This window comes from Meleagris gallopavo, chromosome 3, assembly GCF_905368555.1.
Source record: "Meleagris gallopavo chromosome 3, MGAL_WU_HG_1.1, whole genome shotgun sequence".
Classification (NCBI taxonomy): Eukaryota; Metazoa; Chordata; class Aves; order Galliformes; family Phasianidae; genus Meleagris; species Meleagris gallopavo.
Window position 1 is genome coordinate 26,870,328 of NC_139406.1, and position 23,224 is coordinate 26,893,551.

The 23,224-nt window shown below is 41.2% G+C and overlaps 2 protein-coding genes across 6 annotated transcripts in view; both read right to left on the reverse strand.

Moving 5' to 3' along the window:
* Positions 1 to 10,133: 10,133 nt before the first annotated feature.
* FIGNL1 (fidgetin like 1) lies at positions 10,134 to 14,622 on the reverse strand. Of its 2 annotated transcripts, none has more exons than XM_085220495.1 (2): positions 14,528 to 14,622; positions 10,134 to 12,813 (listed from the first exon to the last, which is right to left on the reverse strand). In XM_085220495.1, the coding sequence occupies exon 2, from the start codon at positions 12,803 to 12,805 to the stop codon at positions 10,739 to 10,741; it is 2,067 nt and encodes a 688-aa protein (XP_085076621.1). In that variant the 5' UTR covers positions 12,806 to 12,813; positions 14,528 to 14,622; the 3' UTR covers positions 10,134 to 10,738. The 2 variants fall into 2 exon arrangements, with proteins under 2 accessions (XP_085076621.1, XP_010706850.2); XM_010708548.4 differs by lacking the exon at positions 14,528 to 14,622 and adding an exon at positions 14,338 to 14,515.
* A 1,014-nt stretch (positions 14,623 to 15,636) lies between these two features.
* The window catches only part of DDC (dopa decarboxylase), a 67,009-nt gene continuing 59,421 nt past the window's right edge, over positions 15,637 to 23,224 (reverse strand). For all 4 annotated transcript variants that reach the window (XM_085220498.1, XM_085220497.1, XM_085220496.1 and 1 more), the window contains 2 exons: positions 21,749 to 21,850; positions 15,637 to 17,652 (listed from right to left, as the gene is read on the reverse strand). In XM_085220498.1, the coding sequence (XP_085076624.1) occupies positions 17,437 to 17,652; positions 21,749 to 21,850 (318 nt within the window). In that variant the 3' untranslated portion in view covers positions 15,637 to 17,436. The remainder of the gene's footprint in view (positions 17,653 to 21,748; positions 21,851 to 23,224) is intronic.

The following is a 23,224-nucleotide window of genomic DNA, read 5'->3' on the forward strand; positions in this document are numbered from 1 at the left end:
TTCTCTGGAGCAACAGCATGTGCAAAGGGGAAAGCTAAGAGCTATCCTTTTGGTTCTGCTTCTCCTAAGTGAACTGCTTGCCCAATTTCCTTTACAATTAGATAAATATCCAAGTCAAAAGGTCAGCCTTTCCACATGCTACTGTGCCATGTGCTTTTTCCACTCAGCCTCTGGCCACCTAATTGGGAATATCACATCAGTACCTAATTTTCTCTGAACTCAATACACATGTTGCACTAATCTTTAGGAAGCTCAAGTGCCGGTGTGATGACAACAGGCAGGATCATGTCAGCTAGCAGCCCTGAGGAGCAGCTCTCCAAAAGATGTACAGGAGTGGAGGGCCAGATCTCTTTGCTGCTTAACAGCACACCACGGGATGCTGCACAGCTCATATTTTTCAGTGCTGAGGGCATCCTTGGAGCTTTCACTCCAGATAAGCAGAATAAAGGCTTTTTCACAGGACCTCTAACAGTCTCACTCTGTAACCTCTCCCATCACGAGTGCTTCCTGACAGTATTGCAGTTGGAGTCCTACCACTGCTTACACATGCCCTTATCATTCAGCCTGGGACGTGCCCTGCTGAGGCTGATCCGTTCCTCCAGTGTCAGAGCTGTGCAAGTGCACAGGATGATGTGGGAGCAAAGCACATTGTGCCACAACCCTGACTCTCAGCCATTAGACAACTGCCTGGGTATCCATCGGCCGCCAGCCTCAGCTACGTTTCCTCACAGGGATGTGTTCGCCTCTACTGCACACCTCGGCACGTTTGCTGGCGTGGACCTACAAAGCATATATCTAGGAGAAACAAACACGTAGGGTCCAGGGAGCAGAGCAGAGGGAATGGTAAATTAATACAAAGATATTTGTGGGACAGTAAAACACTAAAAGCTAGCCTCGTTTTAGTTTCGATCTTAACTATGAATCAGGAAAATTAGGATTTCAAACTAACTTATGGAAGTTTTGAAAAAATGTAGGACACATTTCTAGACCTCATAGAGTTCCTTAGCCCACATCAGGCAGAAAAATTAAATGATCCAAGAGTGTCACTCTCAACCCAAGATATAGGAAAGTTATATTATGTGGCATAGCAGCATCACCAGAAATGCTAACAGAAGACCTCATTCTACTCCAGTGCCCATTCCTAGCAAGATTTCAGTAGCTGCACGTTCAGAGCCACAGGAAATCTCTTGAGAAAGGTATTATCACCATTTCCTCTCTTCCCTCAGACAGCTGGCCTGTAAAGTGCATACTGTTTCTGAAAAAGGAGGATTGCAATGGTACAGTGCCTTCCATTTGCCCATCCATGACGCTGCTCTGTGCTCGTGCATTTCCAGGGATTTGCCAAGCAGCAGTATACACTGTTAAGATCAGATGTGCAGTCCAGCAATTTGTTGGTTCAACAAAAGGCATCACTGAAACAAGCTGTCTGACTCAAAGAGCGTATACTTCCTGTTGTTGGCAGAAAGTGAGACTTCTCACTGTTCCCCCTTGCTTCCTTTAAAAACAGTGCCAGGAATCGATGTAAATTGGCTGCAAAGCATCTGACCCACAAAGCAGGGAAGTGAGAAACTGCAGGACTTGGGAAGATAAAGCAAGATTAGCCACCCATATTTAAACATTGTATGTATATATATATATATATATACATATATGTATTTAAATATCTTTTTTCTGGTTAATGATTTTTAGATTGCATCAGCATGTTTCCCTTGAAACCAAGGGGCTGATGTTTTCAGCATCTCCTGAGAATTCTGCCCAATTCCAAAATTCACAAATCACTGCAGTGGTTTCTTTAGTCATAAAAACTATCTACAATACCAACCACAAACAGACAAGCCTAACCCTGCCAAGACAACTCAGTCAAACCAGCAAGCTAACTAATTACCCAACACATAGGAGCTGACCCCTCTGGGATTGCTATCAAATGGGTCAAGAGAAGGCCTCTGTACTTCTGGTGCAGCAGTAGTGCCAGAAGTTTAAGCCTATTACGACTGCACTAATGATTTTTACTGGTGAGACAACATGAAGAGAGCAACAAATGTCACTTGCTGTCAATGAAACATCAAATGAATTGAGTGTTGAATTAATTGGATTCAGCCCCCTGCTACCTACCTAAACTTCAGTGTCTGGAGATCATGAAATGAATACTACACATACCTGCTCTTTTTTTTTTCTGCTGTTAAAATCCTAAGAACAAGGACAAGCTTCCACACAGATGAACTGTATCAGGATTTTCACCTATTTGCGTAACTGCAGTATAACATTACAGCCTGAGACACACGCTAGAATTAATTTTTATATATCCTGTTTATTAACAGATAATTCTAGGGATGCTATGCTGGTGTACATATATGCTGGTGTACATAGCTCCCTGCACAAAAATAAATAAAATAAATAAATAAAATAATAATATAATAAATAAATAAACATTTTAAAAATCTAAGTCCACCAAGCGAATCATCAGTTATCCTAAATTAAATAACAGTAACAAGTCATTCATAGTGCATGATTTTAAGTGACAAAAGAAGGGAATAACTTCGACTGCTCTTGGTCTTTCCTTAAGAAATGGTGTGGACTTCTTTGGGAAAAGATCTCCATCTGGTGGCAGGCTGTAAAAAGATCAAGTCAACACTACAGGCATTACTTTCCCTTACAAAGACTGAAGTTACAAGAAATGGAGTGGATTCACTCTAAGTTTTTCTCCATAAAGTTCTAAACCTTATAGACGATACACTGAGCAAGGCTTCTTTTAGTTCTGTCGAGGCTGTCCTAAATGCATGTCTCACTATTAAATGCTCATCTCCTGTGCAGCGTGCTTTCTAAGCACTGCTAGATATTTCTTCCTCTCTTTCTCCCCTCAACACAACCAACCAACTGCAGCAGGTGGGTGAGAGAGTGAAGAATACAGGCAATAATTTTGTAGTTAAACCTCTGAATACTATTTTTGGGTAAATCTGTATAATTTCTGGAGCTGCTGAAATGGACCTAATACAACTTACCTCCCCAAGGCTTTGTAAGCTTTAGTCCAGGGACATAAGGGCACCTCAAGAGTGGCTGTCTCAAAGGGGGGCACCAGTAAGGCTATTATCACATCCACCACTCTCCAAGAGTTAGGATTCAAGTTTATAGATTTATAGCCAATTCCAGACATTCAGCTGCTTCATTTCAAACAAAAAGCAAAAGCATTTAGCATTTAGTCTAGTAGAAAATGGGGAGGTTGGTGGCCCTGCCTGTGGGGTTGGAGATTCATGATCCTTGAAGTCCCTTCCAACCCGGGCCATTCTGTGAGCATGATCTGTGTGCATTCGAGTTAATCTGGTTTCCTTTTCCCATAGCACAACTCTTCTTGCTGGCAATGATGTGGAAGAGACATTTTCAGTTTGTGCAGAGGGCATCAGTACTGTTGTTACCTGCAATAGATGCATCAACCACATTAGGATTTACCTACTGGCAATGGTGACATCCCTCAATACAACTAGGCAGTAGCAGTCCTCTCCCACTACCATCAGGGAAAAAAATTCTTACAGATATGTTTTCTTCACAATGTGAAGGAATAATATTCCACAGATAAAAGGCTACCTTTGCTGGTATGTGTAAACTACCACTACTTTAGGGTGACTAGAGGATGGTACAGATCACTCCTAACTATTCAGGGAGTTGTACTGTCACGACTACTTTTAAAAGCACAAGAGGAAAAAGTTTTATGGAATGAAACCAAAGTAACCTAACACTGGCAAGCTCTGTGACATTTACAGATAGAGCATTAGCACACACCGCTAATGAATAACATCAGAAGTTTCTGAAAAACTGATCTTGAGTTCTTGCACTGCTTTGGTGCAAAACTTCTGATTTTAGAGCAACTTCTGCTATCACATTTTAATTATTACTTCTTTTTTTTTCAATCAACTGTAAGACTTACTGTCATATGGTAGTAGGGCACCACATTAAGCAATTTATCAATAAGCTTGTTGAAAAAAATCACTACAGCATGTTCAGAAAATAACAGACTAAGCACAGAATGTAGGAACAAATTTCCTATTACTTCCTCTCTTGTCGCTACAAGCACATTTTCTACCTTCTCTTTGCCTGCAATTATAGGTATAGCAGTGCAGAGTTTTGGCGACTTTCTAGAAAATGTAGTTTTTATTTTTTCTAGTCTTACACCATAAATACCAGATAGATACTTTTATACAATGCTTAACCATCAACAGATACTGAAAAGATATTATCACTGCCCAAGCAACTTAAAAATACACCTTTATTTATACTTGTATATATAATCACTTTTCCCACAACACTTCTCAATTTTCTTTCTCGGCTCCTTTTAAGTTTTCTCCCTTTTTTCTAGTTAGATGTCAAGTTAGGGCATCCAGAACAGCTTGCAGAAACTATTTTCTGGAATGTACACTCTTGCTGGAAAAAAAATATATAGAATTTAAGAAAAGAGGCTATATTCTTCACTGCAAGAGATTTATAACCATTCTGGGTGTGGGGCAAGCCATGCCAGTATCTCCAATTTGTCATCCATCCCTGTTGGGTTTAGCAGGAGGGCTGAGAGCAGCAACTTCTTCTGGCACGATGGCTAAACACAAATTGGATGTTTCCATCTAACTAAACACAAATTGCTAAACACAAATGGAATCTGTCAGCTACCACAGTTCAAAACCCAGTGCTCTACAGACTGCAACTACTTGTTACTACATACAACACGACTGCAGGCTGCAAACTCAGGCTGCTGAGGAATGGAAAGGCAATAATTTCTTCTAACTTGAATCACCATATCTTGTAAATAATTGGTATGCAAGAAATGCAATATACTGAGAGCATTCAAACTCCCTATGTCAATCTCACATCTCTTATTTTTGTATTAGAAAAAAAAGAATCCACAGCTGACATAATAATGAAGGCCAAAGTTCTCCTTCTTCAGGGTGTTAAGTACATTAGCAGAAGCTGCTGCATGAAAACTCTTATAAGAAATTTTGACTATATCAGATTTGCAAGCGTAAGCAGTCATAAGTTGAAATGGTTACTAGATAAAAAATGCCACATTAATCATGAAGTCCACAAGCTAATTTACCTGAAATAAAGCTGTGCTCTGGTCTGAACATAGGCTTTTGTTGTTGTAGAGAATTTAAGACCACATGCCCCTCTTACTCCCAGTCATGATGGACTATATTCTGACTCCCACCCAGCTAATGACACCAGTCATGCCCAAATGGAGAAATGGCAATCATTCCCCTTTCCCACAGTAACTTACCATGAGGAAGTACTGCATCATCCCTCTTCCACCCAAAAAGCACATTCAGTCTCTTCTTCAATATGTCTGCGGCTGATATTCACTTTCCTCAAGCCTTGCCTTCTGGAAAACATTGCCTTTTGCTTGCTGCTGAAATTTTCACCAGAAGGAAACAATTTAATAGCCCTCTTGAGCAGGTAGTTTGCCTTGGCAACATGGGAATTAATTACCTTCCATGAGTCTTACAAGTATCTTCTGTGACTCTTACAATAGAAATTATTAAATTATTGCAATAGCAGTGTACGGTTAATTGTAAAACTGTTTTCAAAGTGCAGTTAAAGCCGAACTGAAAGACCATCAGAAATTTCACACAGGTCCTTCCTGCATCAGTGTCACTGTTTTCCTTAACAACTTCAGTGATAGAAAAGACTGCGTAACTTTGTTGTTGGCAGCAAGCTGGAAAAAATGAGGAAATGTAACAATTTCTGAACAATTTTCTGAAGATAACCTATAACATGAAGAGAAAAAACAAGCATCATACTCCAATGAATATTTCACCTGTCACCCATGTTCAGACCTTCTGCTCTACACTAGTTCCAACCCTGGTCATTGATGAGCACTGTCCTAGTTGAATTAAATCAATGCGAGAGAAAGATGAACCTGCAGAAGCAATCAGAATTCTAACATACGGGACATCTTTAGAAAGATGTAGAAGATGTGTGTGGTCCAGATAGTATAATAATCTCAAGTGACAGCAGATATCTACAGTACTGGCTAAGAAGGTGATGAGTAGAGCTTTCCCCACGTCAATGAGTAATAAGAATAGGATAAAGCAGAAAAAGTATATGTTATACTAACAGAGATGAGGCATTAGGGAAGAATCTTGCCTTCCTTCAATCATGCTAGAGAAGAATCAGGACAAGAAAACTGTTTTACCAATAATGAATATTAAGTATTTACCAAATCGTGTTTGCATAGCAGCAAATGCTGTACATAGAGCAGATATCATCACATGATCACATGCATTCAAAGTAAAGTTGGCTTACGTCCAAGAAGAGACAAATAGTTTTACAATTGCTGGATAAGGGCAAAACAAGCAGCAGGAATCTCAAAAACTAATTCACATGAATTCTATGTGAAATCAGAATTTTGTGATCTCTATGAGTGCTTGCCAGACTTGTAATTTTATAATAACACGATTTTGGCTCTTCATATGAACTTTCTGACTTAATGGGACTAAAGTAGGTAATACTGTTAATCAGTACAACTTTAGCTTATAGCTACAGCACTGTACGGTTGCTTTGCTGCAGTTAAGATAAAGAATGGCAATGAAATATCAACAAGTGAAGAAATCTATGCCTTGAAAATTTCGTATCATCAGCATCTTCACTGAGCACTGTAATTATGTGAGTTGTTCCCCTGAAGGCATCTATATGGGTGCAGGTAGTGGGTGGGGAGGTACAGGTGGCCTCCCATGTGAAGAGGTCAGGGCTTGCCCAGTGCCAGACACAGCTGGCTCCAGTTGTCATCACAGTGAACTCTCTATAGAACACAGCTGAGCTCATCAGCTACACGTATGGTGTTTCTGGGAAAACATATTTAAGGAACAGGACAGGGGGAAACTAGCCAAAGAGAGCACTAGGAGGAAGAAATGAAAAGAGTGAGAAACAGCAAAAAGAATGCAAAGCTTAAAGAGAAAGGAAGAGATGCAGATATTTGCTCGACTGCAAAGCAATACCGTTGACCATACAGAGCCCATGCTGGAGTAGATATCAGATATCCCTGAAAAAAACTGGCATGTTGGGAGCCCATGCTAGAGCAGAGGGAAAGCATAAGAGGGAAGGCGCTTCAGAGAGGAACCTCTGTGTGCTGACCACAACATCTCCACTGCACCACCTGGAGAGAAGAGTGGAAGTGGAGTTTAAAGCAGCAGGGAAGAAAGCGGTTGTTAGAATGTTTGCCTTTGTTTTTCACTACCCAAATCTCTTCTGACAACAAATTAATTTGCCCTAGATTTAATCTGTTTTGCTCACAACACTAACTGATAAGCCATCTGTCATTATCTGAACCCACTACCTCTCTTTTCTGCTCTATCCCATAGGCAGGGGAACAAGCAAGCAGATGTGTGGTCATGTAGCTGTTAGCAAAGCTAACCCACCAGTATCTCTTTAGTTACAGGAACTGCTCCTAAGACTTCTTTCAAAAGTGTCCCAAACCTGAGATAGCTATCACTTAAATATAAAAGGAAAGTGTGCTAATGAGCTTGAAGACAAGTGCAAGCATTCTTTGTGTAACTGTAGTTCTCAGCATCTTCTTAGTAAACACAAGTGCTCACTATGACCAGTCTGCTATTTCCAACAAAATTATAACTTTTATAGGAAGCTCTTCTTTTCGCTTGTTCATTTGGTGCTTTTGTTGCTGATGTTTGTTTTGTGTCTTTTTTTTTTCCAATTACATGGTGGTTTGGGAGAAGTAATTTCTAATAGAAAAACAAAAATTGCATTGTTTCAATTGGACAATCTTACCAACACTCTTAGAGGCCAGTCTGTTTTTCATTCACGTGCCATTAGTAAATGACAATCATTACTGCTTCATCAGCTTTTTCCCTACTTGCATTGGCACAGTTTTCTATAAATGAACATTCATCTACAGATTTCAAAATGCTCCAAGACAATTTAGCTAACTCAAATACAAGATGCACTGACAGAGTGAAAAGAGTGTGGATCGCAATGATTATTAAAAAGAGCTCACCTTTCCAGGACTAAAATTATTTACCTTTATTTAAGAGAAACTAAGAGATTGTGCAACAAATGTTGCTGAACCACAAAACCAAAGGAGAGTGCTGCATTTCTAAGTTCAGCCAGCCAAAAAGAATAAATAATGAAGTACATAAGTTTCTGCATACAATAAACAGGTCCATTAAAGTGGATTTATCTGCACCATTTCCCTTAAATTGCAATCATGCCCTACTTTTGTGCAATTTTCTCTATTTTTCTGAAATTATGCTACAAGGGAATCAAATTTTGGGTGGCACTGTTATAGTGGGTTATGAAATACATATTGGGCTAATATCGGAAGTCCTGCTGACTTGAATCCTGCAGCAAAGCCTGAATATTGCTAGATGGCTGAAGAGATTGTCGTATAGTTGCATCAGTACAAAGAAAAGAAGAAAAAAGAAAGTTTCCTTTCTTCTTCATGAACTTCATGGTCATGACATGAACAAAGCATGTTCGTGTCGTTCAAGACTACAAAGTAATAAACAGCGTAAGTAGCTGGAAGACGACTGCTGCTATCTAGTGCTGTCGTTCCATCTTTTCTCTCTTTCACAAGTTCTCTTTTGCAGAAAATAAATGCAGCAGCGCAGCATTTCTTTCCCAGTCCTTGCCATCTTAGGAGGCACTTTAGTATCTATCATCACACGCGTTCTCACTGGTCTTTCCAGTAGAGCCCTCTATTAAAAATGAAGTTTTCAGCATAAAGATGGCAAATACTTAAGATGATGAAGTTTTTATTACTCTTGAACAACTCTTGAGTTTTACTAGAACAGTTAAAATTCTCCTGGGTTTTCACTCACATTTTGAAGAACATATTTTCACTGAAGTTTAAGATCTTTGGAGACAGCAGACATATTCCCTAAAACAGCTTCCCAACATGAGCTGTCAGAGCCTAGAGTGACACAAATTGTTTATTTTTATAACCAAATCCTTCTACTTCCACTATTTCAAAAATTAAGATAAATTCATACCTGAATTTTTATGTCTCTGCAAAACAATCCCTAACACAGCCCATGCTTCTGAAGACACAAACTAGAACTGACTGTTAGGGCTTATTGTGATTAAACAAAAAGAAATGCTAAACCTTCCAAATTATTCCAAAATTAAGCTTTACTAGTCTCATAGCTTTCTGCAGTTCCCAAATGGCTTTAAAAAATGTTAGCTAAACAGCATCAATAACTTATCCCACTTTAGAAACATCTTATGACTAGCTTTTAAGTTCAGCTTTTTCTCAATAGAAGGAAAAGTGCTTTAGAGAAAGTGAAAATAAACCCCAGATACCACTGTCGTCAGCCCTACAAAAACGAAAGCATTTCATGTATTTTCAGTTCAACTCTATACAGCCAGTGTGCAAGGATGGATTATTTGAACAAAATGGCAGAGCCTTTCTTCAAGCCCTTAGGTAAGAATACAAAATAGAACCTAGTTAGTAATTTTACCAGTTATTAGAAAACATTTTACGTAGTTGACTTTGGGACACAGCATTTCTTCTTCCTATCTAATAACATAAACTCAACACTACAGACAGCCCTATTTCATTTCTTGTCTCCACATGAACAAGATTGAAGCTCACCAGCATTATACCCAGGCCTCCTCACCCTCTCACTTCACAAGAACACCATGTTCACAGGTCCTTCAAGCACTGCCATGGGATCTAAGTTCATGCAATAGTTGTAGCAAAACTCTGAGCCCCCTCTTCATAGAATCATAGAATAGCCTAGGTTGAAAAGGATCATAATGTTCATCTAGTTTCAACCCCCTGCTATGTGCAGGGTCACCAACCATTAGACCAGGCTGCCCAGAGCCACATCCAGCCTGGCCTTGAATGCTTGCAGGGATGGAGGCATCTTCCCTGCCAACAGGCCATACTTTGGCTCATTCCAGATGCTACTTTCCTCCCGCTTGCAGTCCAGCCTGAATATTGCTAGTAATTTTTTCTAGAGAAGTTTGCACAGACACAAGGATCACATCACCCCACCCCCACACAATATGGCAAGTCCATGGTTGGCCTGAGAGCCTACACTCCCCTCTGACCCTTGGCCTTTACTACAGTTGTTGATGCCCTCCTGATGAGGCATGGCATGCACACAGACACAGAACAGAAAACAAAGTCAAATGGAAAATCAATCAGAAAGAGAGTTTAATAACAACCTGGGAATAGGCTACAGTGATGCAGGCAGGACTCAGTCAAACAACATCACTATTTACTTGACACTGTTCTCTTTCCTCTCCCCTTCTATTTTTCCATGAGTTTCTTCCCTCATCCACCATGGTTCTTTCCTTCCTGCACTGTCTCCTTCCAACTCAGTGTGCCCCCTAGTTACTTTCCCCATCAGCTCCAGCTTTGCTACACCCCTACCAAATTATTTAGTTCTGCTATCATTACCTGGGTAACGTCAGGCTTGTATTACTGATAGAGCACAGCTGGCTGTGCAAGACTGCACCCCCCAGTAGCCCTATATTCCCTTCAATTATAGAGAAAGTTCTGTCATCTTCCCCTTAACATCAGTGAAACTCATCCATCCATCTTTCACAGCAGCTCTCTGTAATTCCTCAGTTTTTTCAGTTAGCTACACCTCAGGCCAGCACCTGGACATCTGGCTGCGTAAATTTAGAGGGTTTATTACAAAGACCGATAAAAACAAAAAGCAGCGTAGATACACAAAACGATCACAGGTTTAATACATAACAGTGCTAAAGAACTGTTTCTGCAAAAGTTGCAATGCGACTATCTGCCACAGCCAAATGTCCGGTTCCAGGTTTCATACAGCTCCAGGTCCTTCGAGGACACGCTAGGCCGCACGGTTCCAAAGGCACTCTCAAAGTCAACAAAAGCAATGGGTCGTACTTGCTCTGGCATGATGGTTGTGATATCCATGGACTGAAGACTGCGGATAGGGCCCAGAGAAGCTTCACGACACAGCTGTGTCATGTCTGCCCCAGAAAACCCATCTGATTGCTTAACTATAAGCTCAATTTCCTCTTCACTGAGACAGCTGTGCTCCTTTGACATCAGACGAGTAACAATCTGCCTCCTAGCTGAAGCTTCTGGAAGAGGAATGTAGAGTCTCTTCACAAGCCTCCTTCGGGCAGCCTCATCGATTTCCTGGGGCCGATTTGTTGCACCAACCACCAGAATACGATCTTCAGAGGAGGTTGTTGCCCCATCTAACTGGACCAGAAACTCAGTTTTTATTCTCCTTGAAGACTCATGCTCCCCATCCCCACGCTGAGACAACAGAGAATCAATTTCATCAATGAAAATCACTGCTGGCTGTTGACATCGTGCCACAGCAAACAGTGCACGGACCATCTTTTCCCCCTCGCCTACCCATTTGGAAGTCAGAGAAGAGGCACTGATGCTAAAAAAAGTCGCTCCAGACTGGCAAGCAATGCACTTGCCTATGAGAGTCTTCCCAGTTCCAGGGGGGCCAAAGAGAAGAATTCCTTTAGGAGGACCACGTAACCCAGTAAAGATGTCTGGCCTCAGCATAGGCCAGACTACAATTTCTTTTATGGTGGCTTTAGCAAATTCAACTCCAGCAATGTCATCCCAGTTCACAGGAGGCCCGTGGTCCATGATCTCATGCATAATGAGTTCCACCATTTTTGGTTCTATACTTTTCAATCGTTCATCTACAGGAAGTAAAGGATCCGTTGGCCCTCTGGCATGAGGCTTACACTGCACTCCTCCGTTTTCATTTCCATCCTGTTTTGGGACTGGAGGAACAAACTTGCTAAATGGACCCCGAGATCTACCAGCACCCAGTGACTTTTTTATACCTCCGTATGTTGAGACTGGCGCACGCTGTTGTAGGCTTTGAGGTTTCTTTTGCTGATCCACCCACAGCTGTTCTTTGGCAGTTCTAAAACCAGGAGCACCACTCTCTTCACTTCCGTTTCTATTCCCAGAAAAACTGTTGGCTTCCATAGTACTGGAAGCCTGGCATGGAGTAAGGCTAGAGGTGGAAGTGCTGCCTTTATCAGTCAAGCCATAAAATGCTTTTCTTTTCCCTGACCATGCTTGTACAGCTGACTGATTGGGAAGAGACAAATTCTGTCCATCACTACAGTTACCTGGAATTTTCAGAGAAGCACCACTTGTCATTTCTTTATTTCCAAACAGCGGTGCTGCCTGGAACCCCGTATGAATCTGTTCGCTTAAGGAGGCAGAAGACACAGAAAGTATATCCGAAGTTTTGGTCACAGGAGGCACACTGCTTTGGAGAGACTTCGAAGACAAGGGATGCTCAAGGAGATGTGGACCCCGACCTGTACATTTTGATGAGCTAGCATAGCGTTCGCTCTCACTGGTGCTGCTGAAAACACTGAGCCTGGGAAGGCCAGGAGCAGCGGAGGCACTGACCCCTTTATCAGCTAGTACAAGGGCATCTGCTGGTGCCATCTGAGAGCTCTGGACATTTTTGCCAGCCTGCATCCTCTCTTGCACACACTTCAAACCAAATACATTCTCTGTTGTCAAGGCAGATTGCCACTTGTCACTGTCATTTTGCTGACACTTTGCCAAAGTCAAAATGTTTTCAGCATAGTTATTCAAGCCAGTCTCTATGTTGTCAGAGTCAATAATTGCAGAGTATTTCTCTGCGTATTTTTTAAAGAGGTTGGCAGCACAGACCTGAGAGATCTCAGAGTTTGCCCATGCATACTGAATACGCAGAATTTTGGCACGGTACTCATCAGCCTTCTGTCCGGGTGTGCAGGTGCCAGAGGCAATAGCAAAGTAACTTTTCTGCCAGTCGCTCAGGTGCACGGTGCCATGCATCGGGGCCTCCATCACTGACACTGAAACATACATAAAAATACCTGTTGTTACAAAAAATGTTTCACAGCTGCTTACTTGGCTGCTTGCCCCTTTTTGAATTGCAAATAAATGAAAACACACATTATTTTCAGCTGAGTGCAGCAGAACTTGTAAGTTGCTTAGCCAGAATGGACACTTTACAAAAAGGAAGCAGCACTGTAGGAAAAGCCACTTACACTGAGGTGCTCCTTTTCTTCCTCGTTCAAAGAAAGAAAAGAAGAATTAAAAAAAAAAAAAAAGAAAGAAAAAAGAGAGGAAAAGTTTGCTTCTAACCTGTAGTCTCCTGGGGAAGTAAGTAGACTGCAAAGAATGCTAACAGATGGCCAAGCAAAAACTGACCTTGTTAAATGAAATCAGCAATGTTTTTGCTCCTATTTGACAAGATAGTGCACAGCACAGAGAAGGTCTGAGTACAGGTCATTGTTAAAAAGATGACAGTGATGGCAATAAAACGGAAACAACAAAGTTATTGAGTAAAACTATATGCAAACGGTGAGGGGAGGAAAAACTGCAATGAATAGGCTTGATTAAATAGATTTGTAGCAAATGTTCATAACTCTTATTCCATTTAGAACGTACTAACCTCCCCTCAGCTTTATATTTTTGAGAAACAAAGGCCTTGTCTGCTTACAGCAATGTTCACTTTTCAATTTTATATTTTAGAATTTAAATTCCTTCTGCTGCTGTTAAGTTCAAAAAATAAGAAAGATGACCCTTGGCTCAGAAAGGGCATTTTACTAGCTTTGAAAAGATCAGACCATGTTTTTGACGTGATTTCACAGCAGTCTCTGTGGTTACATGCAGAAATATCTCTGATAAGGTCAGGACTCAGTAGTTTATGAAGAAGCAAAAGCAAAATTAGAGAAGTCTACTGCTGCTTCTGCAGGGTTTACACTGTTCTGATAGGCAATTCTCATATTCTGATCTGTCCACAAAGCACTTCCTCAACGTGGCTGAAATACATCAAATCCTAACTTCTGTCTGTTCATCTCGACGTGCACGGGGCTTTTCCAATGAGAAAAGAAAACAAAAACTGTTAAGGTGGAGGTCGGTATGTTATCTCTCTCAGCAAACAGAACACAAGTCTCTGCGCCCAGCTGCAGATACAAGCACAGGTTCACACTGGTAGAAGCAGCACACGAATAGAGATTAGTAACAAAGCGTGCAGAATACTGCCAAGAAACGCTGGGTATAGGGAGACGTTCCACTTTTTACTTAAAAAAAAACAAAAAAAAAAACACTTTGCCCAGCGATTGCATCATCGAAGCACGACAGGGAGCATAACGCGATGTGGTTTTTAGCCCAACTTCGTAGGGCTGTTTAGGGAAACCAACACACGACGGGAGCCAACACACGCGCCGGACCGCCCGCGGGCACCACTCCAGCAGGCTGCACGCCAGCCACCGTGCCGTGCCGTGCCGTGCCGTGCCGCGCCGTGCCGCCCCGCTCCGGGCAGGCTCCAGGACCCGTCCAGCCCGCAACCCAGGGCAGGGGCAGTCCCTCACCGGCACCGCTCCCAGCAGGCCAAGCCCGCCCAGCCAGGGCTCTCTTCTCCATCCCTGGCCGAAGGAACGCCCCGAAACGTGCTCCTCACTCCTGAGGTGAGGAGGCGTAACGGTCACCAAGCGCTCCAGCGGGCGGAGCACAGCGCGCCGCGATACATCCGCGCACCCAGCCCCCAACACGAGCACCCACCGACCACGGCAGCCCACAGCCGCCCCTGTAGATCCCGCGCGCGCGCTCTGCCTCAGGCCCCGCCCCCCACGTCCCGCCCTACCAATCGGATAGCAGCGTTGTGGCAGACGCAACCAATCGGAAGGAAGGGCAGGGGGGAAGGGGGAAGGTTCGCTGCGCCGACGTCATCAGCTCGAGCTTAGCGCGGCCAGGAGGCGGGCGCGGGGGCCTTCCCGCTCCCTATTGGCTGCGGTTGCGGCGGGCGCCCACCAATGGGCGCGGGCTGCGCGCCTCGCGGTAACGCCTTCCGCGGCGCTGTGGCGGCTGGTGCCGGTTGGGCTGTGCTGGGCTGTGCTGTGGTGTGACAGCGAGCTCTTCAGAAGGGCACTGCTAAAAAGGAAACGTCCCGCAGGAGCTCCTGGATGCCCCGTAGTTGGTTGAGAGAACAAGTTAAAAATCATTGGTGGTGAAAGTTGGAATGCCAGAGTGATCTGAGGAGATGGTACCCCTTACTGTGGATCTGGGCAAAATGGGAAAGGTTGGGCTTAACAGCAGAGACAGACAACAGCTGTGGTTTTCTTTTCATTTATTAGTGCTGCTCACAAAACCAACATGTCAGTTTGACAGACTTCGGACAGAGATTTAAAGGAACTGCACAGCTCACAAAAAAGCACCAAACGTGAGATGACGTTGGGTTACAGGATCTCCACAGATGTCACTTACATACCACCACCCCGTGCTTATGTGACAGACACAGTGACAACAGTGACAACCAACCACTGGCATAATCTGACACATAGAAGTGAGAGGAAACTAGACATACCAATTTCAGTGCAGTCTGGGGTAGGGTTTCACATAGAATCACGGAATCATTGAGGTTGGAAAAGACCCCTAAGATCATCCAGTCCGACCATCAGCCCATCCCACCATGCCCACTGACCATGTCTCTCAGTGCCACATCCACTCATTTACTGAACACTCCAAGGACTCCACCGCCTCCCTGGGCAACTTACGGCCACTACCCCTCATGTTAAGCATATTAGCAACACCTTCCATAACTACATATTTTCAGTATCTCACCATCAGTAATAAAACATAATCTGCCATGATGAAGAGTGTCAGTGTTGTAGCCTTCCACTCTTTTTTTTTTTTTTTTTTTTTGTTAAAGAATCTACATGGTTACTGAAAAGTTATGTTTTACCCTTCTTCTCCAGTAGCTGCACTGCATCCTTTGAGAGGTGAGTATTCTACTAAATTGTTTTGCTGAGATTTTGTAATTATTTTTAACAGCATCAATCAGAACAGAATGCATTAGCTTTTGAACACAAGGCGCAGAGATAAAGGTTCACATATTAACTATTCATAAATACAGTGTTTCCCCCACCAGAAGTCATTTCACTTACAAATATGTTGCAAAGCTACAGAACAGAAACAGCAGAAAGGTCCTTCTTTCAAAAACATTCTTTTTAACAATTTTGTTCTTGAGTTGATTACATAGCCCAGATTTTTTTTTTTTCTGAGATGACTTAACATCAATGTTCTTAACACGACTTAACAGTAATGTTCTGCAAAGCACACGGGGGGAAGAGGCAGTGGGAGACTGATTGCTAAAAAAGCCTTCATTGACTGCAGCTTCAAGTCATACCCAGATTTCAGAAGAAAAAAAAAATAGAACTGTGAAATTCAGATTTCTGTATTGTGCTGGTCGTAAGGAAATGCAGTTTTGTGAGTATTAGAATTAGAATAGGTCAGGTGGAAGGGACTTTCAGAGATCATGTAATAGGCCAACAGTCTGATCACTTAAGGGGACACCAAAAATTAAAGCATGTTACTGGGGGCACTGTGCAAATGCCACTGAACACTGACAGGCACAGGGCATCAGCCACCTCTCTAGGAAGCCTTTTCCAGTATTTGACCACCATCACAGCAAAGTAATTTTTCCTCGTGTCCAGTTGACTCTCCCTTGGGATGTCACAGAGACAAAATGTGGCCAGCAGCAATCTGCATGCCATGCCAGCTGTTCCTGGTACACGTTTTATTTTGACAAATATTTCTTTATCAAACAATGAAACAAGCGGAGTGGTAGCCATCAAAAGATATCACAATGCTATTTCACACAACATTGCTTAGAGATTATTTTCAAGTAGTTACTGCTTATAATAACTGAGTTGAAAATATAGAACATCAGGTAGCACATGGATTTTGGAAGAACTCTGAAGACGGAGCATCAATATGGATGATTGAAGTGAAAACCAGTAAGCAGCATAAACAATTTGCTGAGATTTGACAAAATCACTGTCTTAGAAGGAAACTTCTAAGCAGAGAGAACCTGCCATAAGGACAGTGAGCATTCACTCCCTCACAGTTTGACTGTATAATGAAAGGAGTCTTGAAGTTCTAACTTCATTTGCAGCACGTGTGTCATAGCATGTTAGTGACCCAGCTCGTTACATTTGTGCTTGCCTGCTTAGAATAGGACCCAAACAGTGTTATAACCTAACTAAGCTTCCTACAACCTGTTTTTTTCTGAAGTCACTATGATGTCTAATTATTTGGTGATAACACCTGACATTTTTATCTCTGGAGTAGATAGGGTTGGGGGCCTAATGTCAGCAATAGAGGGAATACTAACCCTCTGTTTCCATTGCTGGGATCAATGAATGCTCTTGATAACTAACAGGAAAGAAATGATGCCATGGATATGCCCCTTCTGGAAAAAGGCAAGATGAAAATGCAGTGCAGAGAATGAATCACTAAGGTTAGAACACAACTTGTTGGCAAGGATTTTGCTACTGCAGCTGGGCTATGTAGCAACAGCTTTTGATTTTTTTCCCCTCATAACTCGACTTTCCCACCTGACCCTAAAATTAAACTTGGCAACACAAAGAAAACCAGCTAATTACCTCCTCCCTGCTGTTACCTCACCACTGTTACTGCTGTTGGTGTTTTTGTTCCCATGTTTTCAGGAGCTCGGTCGCCAGCTGTGAGATGTGCTGCCAGGCAAACTTGACGTGGGTGGATTCCACCGTGCGGGAGCAAATAGCAAAGCGTAGCACAAACTTTTCTCGCAGGTGGCATGGAACCAGATGAATCTTCTTGGCATCATTTATGCTTTTAAGAAGTGCCTTATTTAGTTCATTTGAGCCCTGAAATCATTGTAATTCAACAGATAAGGTAATGAATTTCAGAAATCTGGAATATGTAAATCCCACTAAGCAGCCAAGCCTGTCACCAGTAACATCTAACCACTTTCTCATCTGTAAATGCTTTGCCATCAAAGGATTATACAAAAAGTTGATGGCTCTAGAGATCATTTTTCAGCCAAAAAGAGATTTATAAATTAACTGTGGTTTAGAAGCTGTGTTCACTCTATGGCATTTGCAATAGCTGGCTACCTTCTCGTGACCTAAGGTCATAAGCTAGGTAGCTTCATTTAAAATCATTGATTATTGTATCTATTTCATTACAATTTTCTTAGATCTAATTCATAGAACCACAGAGTTATAGAATGGCTTGGGTTGGAAGGGACCTTAAGGATCATGAATCTTTAACCCCTCTGCCACATGCAGGGCCACCAACCTCCTCATTTAATACTGGACCAGGCTGCCCAGGGCCCCATCCAACCCGGCCTTGAACACCGCCAGGGACGGGGCATCCACAGCCTCTCTGGGCAGCCTGTTCCAGCATCTTGCCACTCTCTGTAAAGAACTTAAACAAGAATGCAAGGCAGTTTTGAAATGAACTCTATCAACATTTATAAAACAAATCTTCCAGTCTTCACTTTAGCATGGTTGCCATTAGAGAGTCTTTGGACTATAAAGACGAAAATCTTGTTCTTAGTTAAGTTATAATTAAGATAATGTATCCCTGACAGAAGTAAAATTAAGGAACCAAAACTTGGGCTGCCCTATTAGAAAGCACTGTAAAAAAAATATTCACTTAAGGTTCTATAGGAAGTGTCCTCAGAATTTCAATGTTTTCTACTTGAATTTAGAAATGCAGTAAACTAACCCTCTTCCCACTGGCAGCAACCATTCTTCTTATGAATTCAGGGACACAAAGGTGTAGGTGCTAAATAACTTGTAGAAGGTCAGAGGGACTCTGCATGCATGCAGTATTGAATTTTATCTCCTGTTGTATTTAATTCTTCTTGTACTCAACTACTGAATGTGAGGATTTCCTTTAGAGCAGCTGTATGCTTCTAGTACCAAGTCTTAAAAGAAACAGGACTGCACAGAAAAGCACCGATTCTTTTACAGGTTCAGCTGATGTTAATTAATGGTTTTCTTAGTTATCTTCATCAACAGTTAAGAATAAAGCAAAAGATGTGATCAGATTTTCCAAAACAGCAGTAAATTGTTTTAAATGAAAACAATGACAGCAGTGTCTTGGGATTTTGGTTCTGATTTAGCAACGCAGGTTGAAATGCTGACTGCATATCCTTGACAGTCTTTATTACCTAAGTTAAAGGAATCCATATGTCTAATTTTTTATATCAACAGCCTGATGCCTTCAGATTTGCTGGCAGCTTGCCATAACAATGTAAGATATACTGTGTTGATCTCTAGCGCTATAATTTCACTCTTTGGAGAAATATCTTAACTATTGTGCTGCCGTTGCTCTTTCCATTACACTGCTGGTGACACAGAATTGCAAGAGATGCTGGGAGTTCCGGTGTTCCCTTACTGACCATTGCAGTATCAGAGTTACAAAAGAACAAATTCATCTACAGCACGCAAAAGAGTACAGTTTTTTTTTCACTGTAGCAGCCATGAAAGCAGCCGTTCTTGAAAATATTTCCATTAGAAAATGTTATCTCAAATCTACACAGCTGTGACTTGCCCTTCTTAGCCTTCTCCAAAAGAAAAAAAAGCGTAAGAGAGACATGGCTTCTCGTTGGCAGTAAGCATAAATGAATTCTTCGTGTGCTTTTGGATCACATTACAGTTGGAACTGAACCCAAGTCAATGCCCTGTTTTGACTTAGCATGAGCTGTTAGGGAATTTGGGAGAGAGCCTGAAATTTGTGACTTTTTTTAGGTTTTTAGGAGCTATTCACACAACTTTTCTTAGAGTATCATGAACATTCCTACCTAAGAGATGGACCAACATCAACGTTTTGCGTGTCACTGCGTCCCCCTCAGCTGCCATGGGACAATCACTGGTGACAATGATTTCCTACTTTCTTATTGAAGGTAATCCATCATTAAAACGATGATCTTTGCTTATAATATGAAATGCCCGGTGCTAACTTTTAAGCAATACAAGCGGTAATATGATGTTAATGCCCTTGGCAGGGGTAAGAGGAAGAAAGAGAAAGGTTTCTGTATCTTTCTTCTGTTCTGCTCTCACAGCTGCACCCAGGGGCTGCTGTGACACTCAGTTGTCACATCAAATTGAAGTTAGCAGTGACAAATCATCTCCCAGAGCTTTGAGAAGAAAGAAGCCAGCTCTGATCGAGTCTGTCAGTTTTAATAAGCCAGTGTTCTCACTCCCTTGGAGAAATGACTAGCTTGGCTTGTATTCATCTACAGACACGACAAGAAGGCCAAAAATTAACCCTTCGGCATGATACTTGGATTCCTTCTCTGACATTTGATGAAACAGTTATAATATGAAAGTCATAGATCATTACTGCATCTCTCTCCAGCCTGGAGAAAGAAAAAAAAAGCTAAAAAAAAAAAAAGGATTTATCAAGAAGAAAGGAAGGAAAAATATTGCTGTTATTTTACAGCTGTGCAGCATCACACTTCAAGTTTCCTGTCCCTCAGCGTTACTCTAACTATATAAAAAATACACATAGATTAGGTTTAGGGTTTTTTTTTGTTGTTGTTTTTGTTTTGTTTGTTTGTTTGTTTTGTACAGGAAAGACAAGTGATGCAAACACTGCTCTTTCAGCATTAGATTTCAGAAGAATCATGCCTTTGTTCTACAGCTTGCCTGAAAGTTTATTAGCTAGGTATCCAGTATTTACCTTCACTTGTTTAATTGTGTTTCCCTGTGGACCTGTTTTCTTCCTATGGAGCAGCAAGGATAGGAGACCAGATGTGGATGAACCACTGATCTGATCCTAAATGACAATTCCTGTGTGGCTAAGCTCTGTTTCACCAGGACCAACTGTTTCTTTAAACTAAACACAGAGTACTGGCACCTGACTCTGAACCTGCAAAACTGGTGTTTGCTTGACCAAGTCAGAGAGCAGACTGCAACCACCTCTCGTAACTGAGCAGTGAGTGCCACAGAACTTATTCCTCAACAATTTTGAAAAGTTCTCATTATGAAAGAAAACAGATTCACATTTCCATTTATTAGAACAACCCCGCATTATTTAGTATGCCTGATCCCTTATTAGCAGATTTTTTTTTTCTTTTAAACACCATAAATTCAAATGAAACCATTTTCCTATTACATTTCCTAACTTACCATTGCCTTATTGTTACAGATACGTTAAAACTATTAAACTGTAGTAACTAGGGCAACTGAATGACTGGGAAAAGAATTTGAGAAAAGGGGTAATATCACACTACCTATGAAGTGCCAAGATGTGTTTCTGGGCTTTCAAAAAAGTCAAAAGCTCATTTGGAGACCTAAACTAAAAAAAAAACACACGTGAAACAGAAAACATCATTGCCATTTTTCTTATTGTTTGGTGTTCAGATTCAGGGTCACAACACAGCCTTTACAGCGGCTTTAGCTGCAAGCTCCTTTATTAAGCAAGTTCCTGAACAAGACACTGATCTCCTTTTAATGTTTGATGTTTTCTTTAAAGAACAACAACAAAAGCTTATTACTCGTCTTCATCCATGAAAGATGTTATACATATATAAAATTGTTTATTAAATATACACACATATAAAATCAGTAAGACAAGAAGCATTTAATGTACACACAGACACATCATAAATAAATGCCTTGGGAAATATCTTAAAACTACCCCCTAAATCAAAGTCCATCAAGCACAGAATACAACAGCTATTTCGTATGACTGGGTAGACTAAGACTACTTGTTTGCCTTGACAACAGATTTCCATACTCTATTATGCTTAAATTTCTTGCAAGCGTTTGATTTTAATTTTAAGAAAAATGTCTAAGGCTTCTTTCTTTAATCCACTTTGATCTACATGAATTCTCCCTGCTTTTCTTAAAAAATAATTAACTGTATTAACTACAAAGACTGTATTCTACTGCAGGTGATTGTATTGCTATAAAACATGATAGAAGTGTGAAGTCTCAGCTGCCTTACCTTCAGTCGAAAGCAGACTAGTCCCAAGACAACTTCAGCGCAGAGCTCAAATCTTTCATCCTGAAGGACTAATTGTTCAAACTGGTGCGACAGCCTGACATGCTGAGAAGAAAAAGAGTGTCTCTATTGTATAAATTTGATTCATTAAAAGAAATGATTTGCTAAATTGCTCCCATCCTTAATCTCTTTTCTCATTTCCCTCTTCTAATAGGTGATGATATTCACACATTGCCATCTGTTTATGTTAACTTATATCACGTGTATGACTGTCTGAGACCATACTGAGCTGTAACAATATTGGTTGCTCAGTTTATCTTAGGGAGCACAGGTCTGTTTCTTAATGAAATGCTTTATACCTTTTGGGATGCCATATTAATAGGAAATATTTGCAAGAGTTCTGTTTTACATTTTCTGCCATTCTCAGTTTTGGTTGAAAACAGCTGCAGAGTCTGAAAAGAGGAAAGGGGAGGATGCATGGATTTATCCAGAGAAAATGACCACAATTCCAGTGGACAAGATGGACAGAGACAGACGGGCTTTTTAGAATATTTCACTTAACAAGAGAATAACTGTGAGGGAGATAACTTGCTCACCCTTTCTGGCCTGGGTGCTCAGGTCCCATTGAAAAGAACAGTGGTAACAGTAAAATAAAGGAAACAGACAGCACACCTCAGCCTGATAAACAGTTACATCGGTTACCAAACTAGATCTATTATTCCAAAACGTACAAAGACTGATGCTCTTCCAAAATCAAACAAATACAAAAAATACCAACAGGCATACTAACAACAAGCAAGGAAGTTCTAATGTCAGTCAGTGAAGTTTGTAAACGTATACAGCGGATTTTGCTTCTTCCCAAACAGAAAATGAATATAAAAGCACTTTGAACAAAAGATCCCACATTCACATCAGGTACCTGCAGTACCGTATTCAGCCCCCCTAACAGGCTGTCATCAATTTCATGCTCGTTATCCAGAAAAAAGAAGATAACAAAAGTATCTGGCTACTAGAATTTGTTTGTATATCTGTAGTAGCTGATCTACATAGAAAATTATCACGGCTTTCCTATAAACAAAAAAACCAAAAACAAAAAAAAAAAAAAAAAAACACCAACCCAACAGTTCTAACATATTTTCCTAATGTTTATTTCTTAAATACACTACACTGTTTATATGGAATAAGAACAGTGATTCAAGGTGTTCTGCCTGGGATGCCAATACCCCTTGCAACCAGCCAGTCCTACTGCTGTTACCACTTCCTCTCTGCTTTTTATTGCATCCATCTTTCATCTCTCTCTAAAATTAGACTGAGCGCTCTTTGAGTCAGGAGCAAGAACAATAGCATGTCCAATCCCTTCCAAGGCATTTTTGCTAACATAAATAGCATGGTTTTACAACTATGAAATTTGACCAGAATATACATCCATACCTTTGTATGCATAAGTGCATGGGAAGCATATATGCAATATGCACAAAG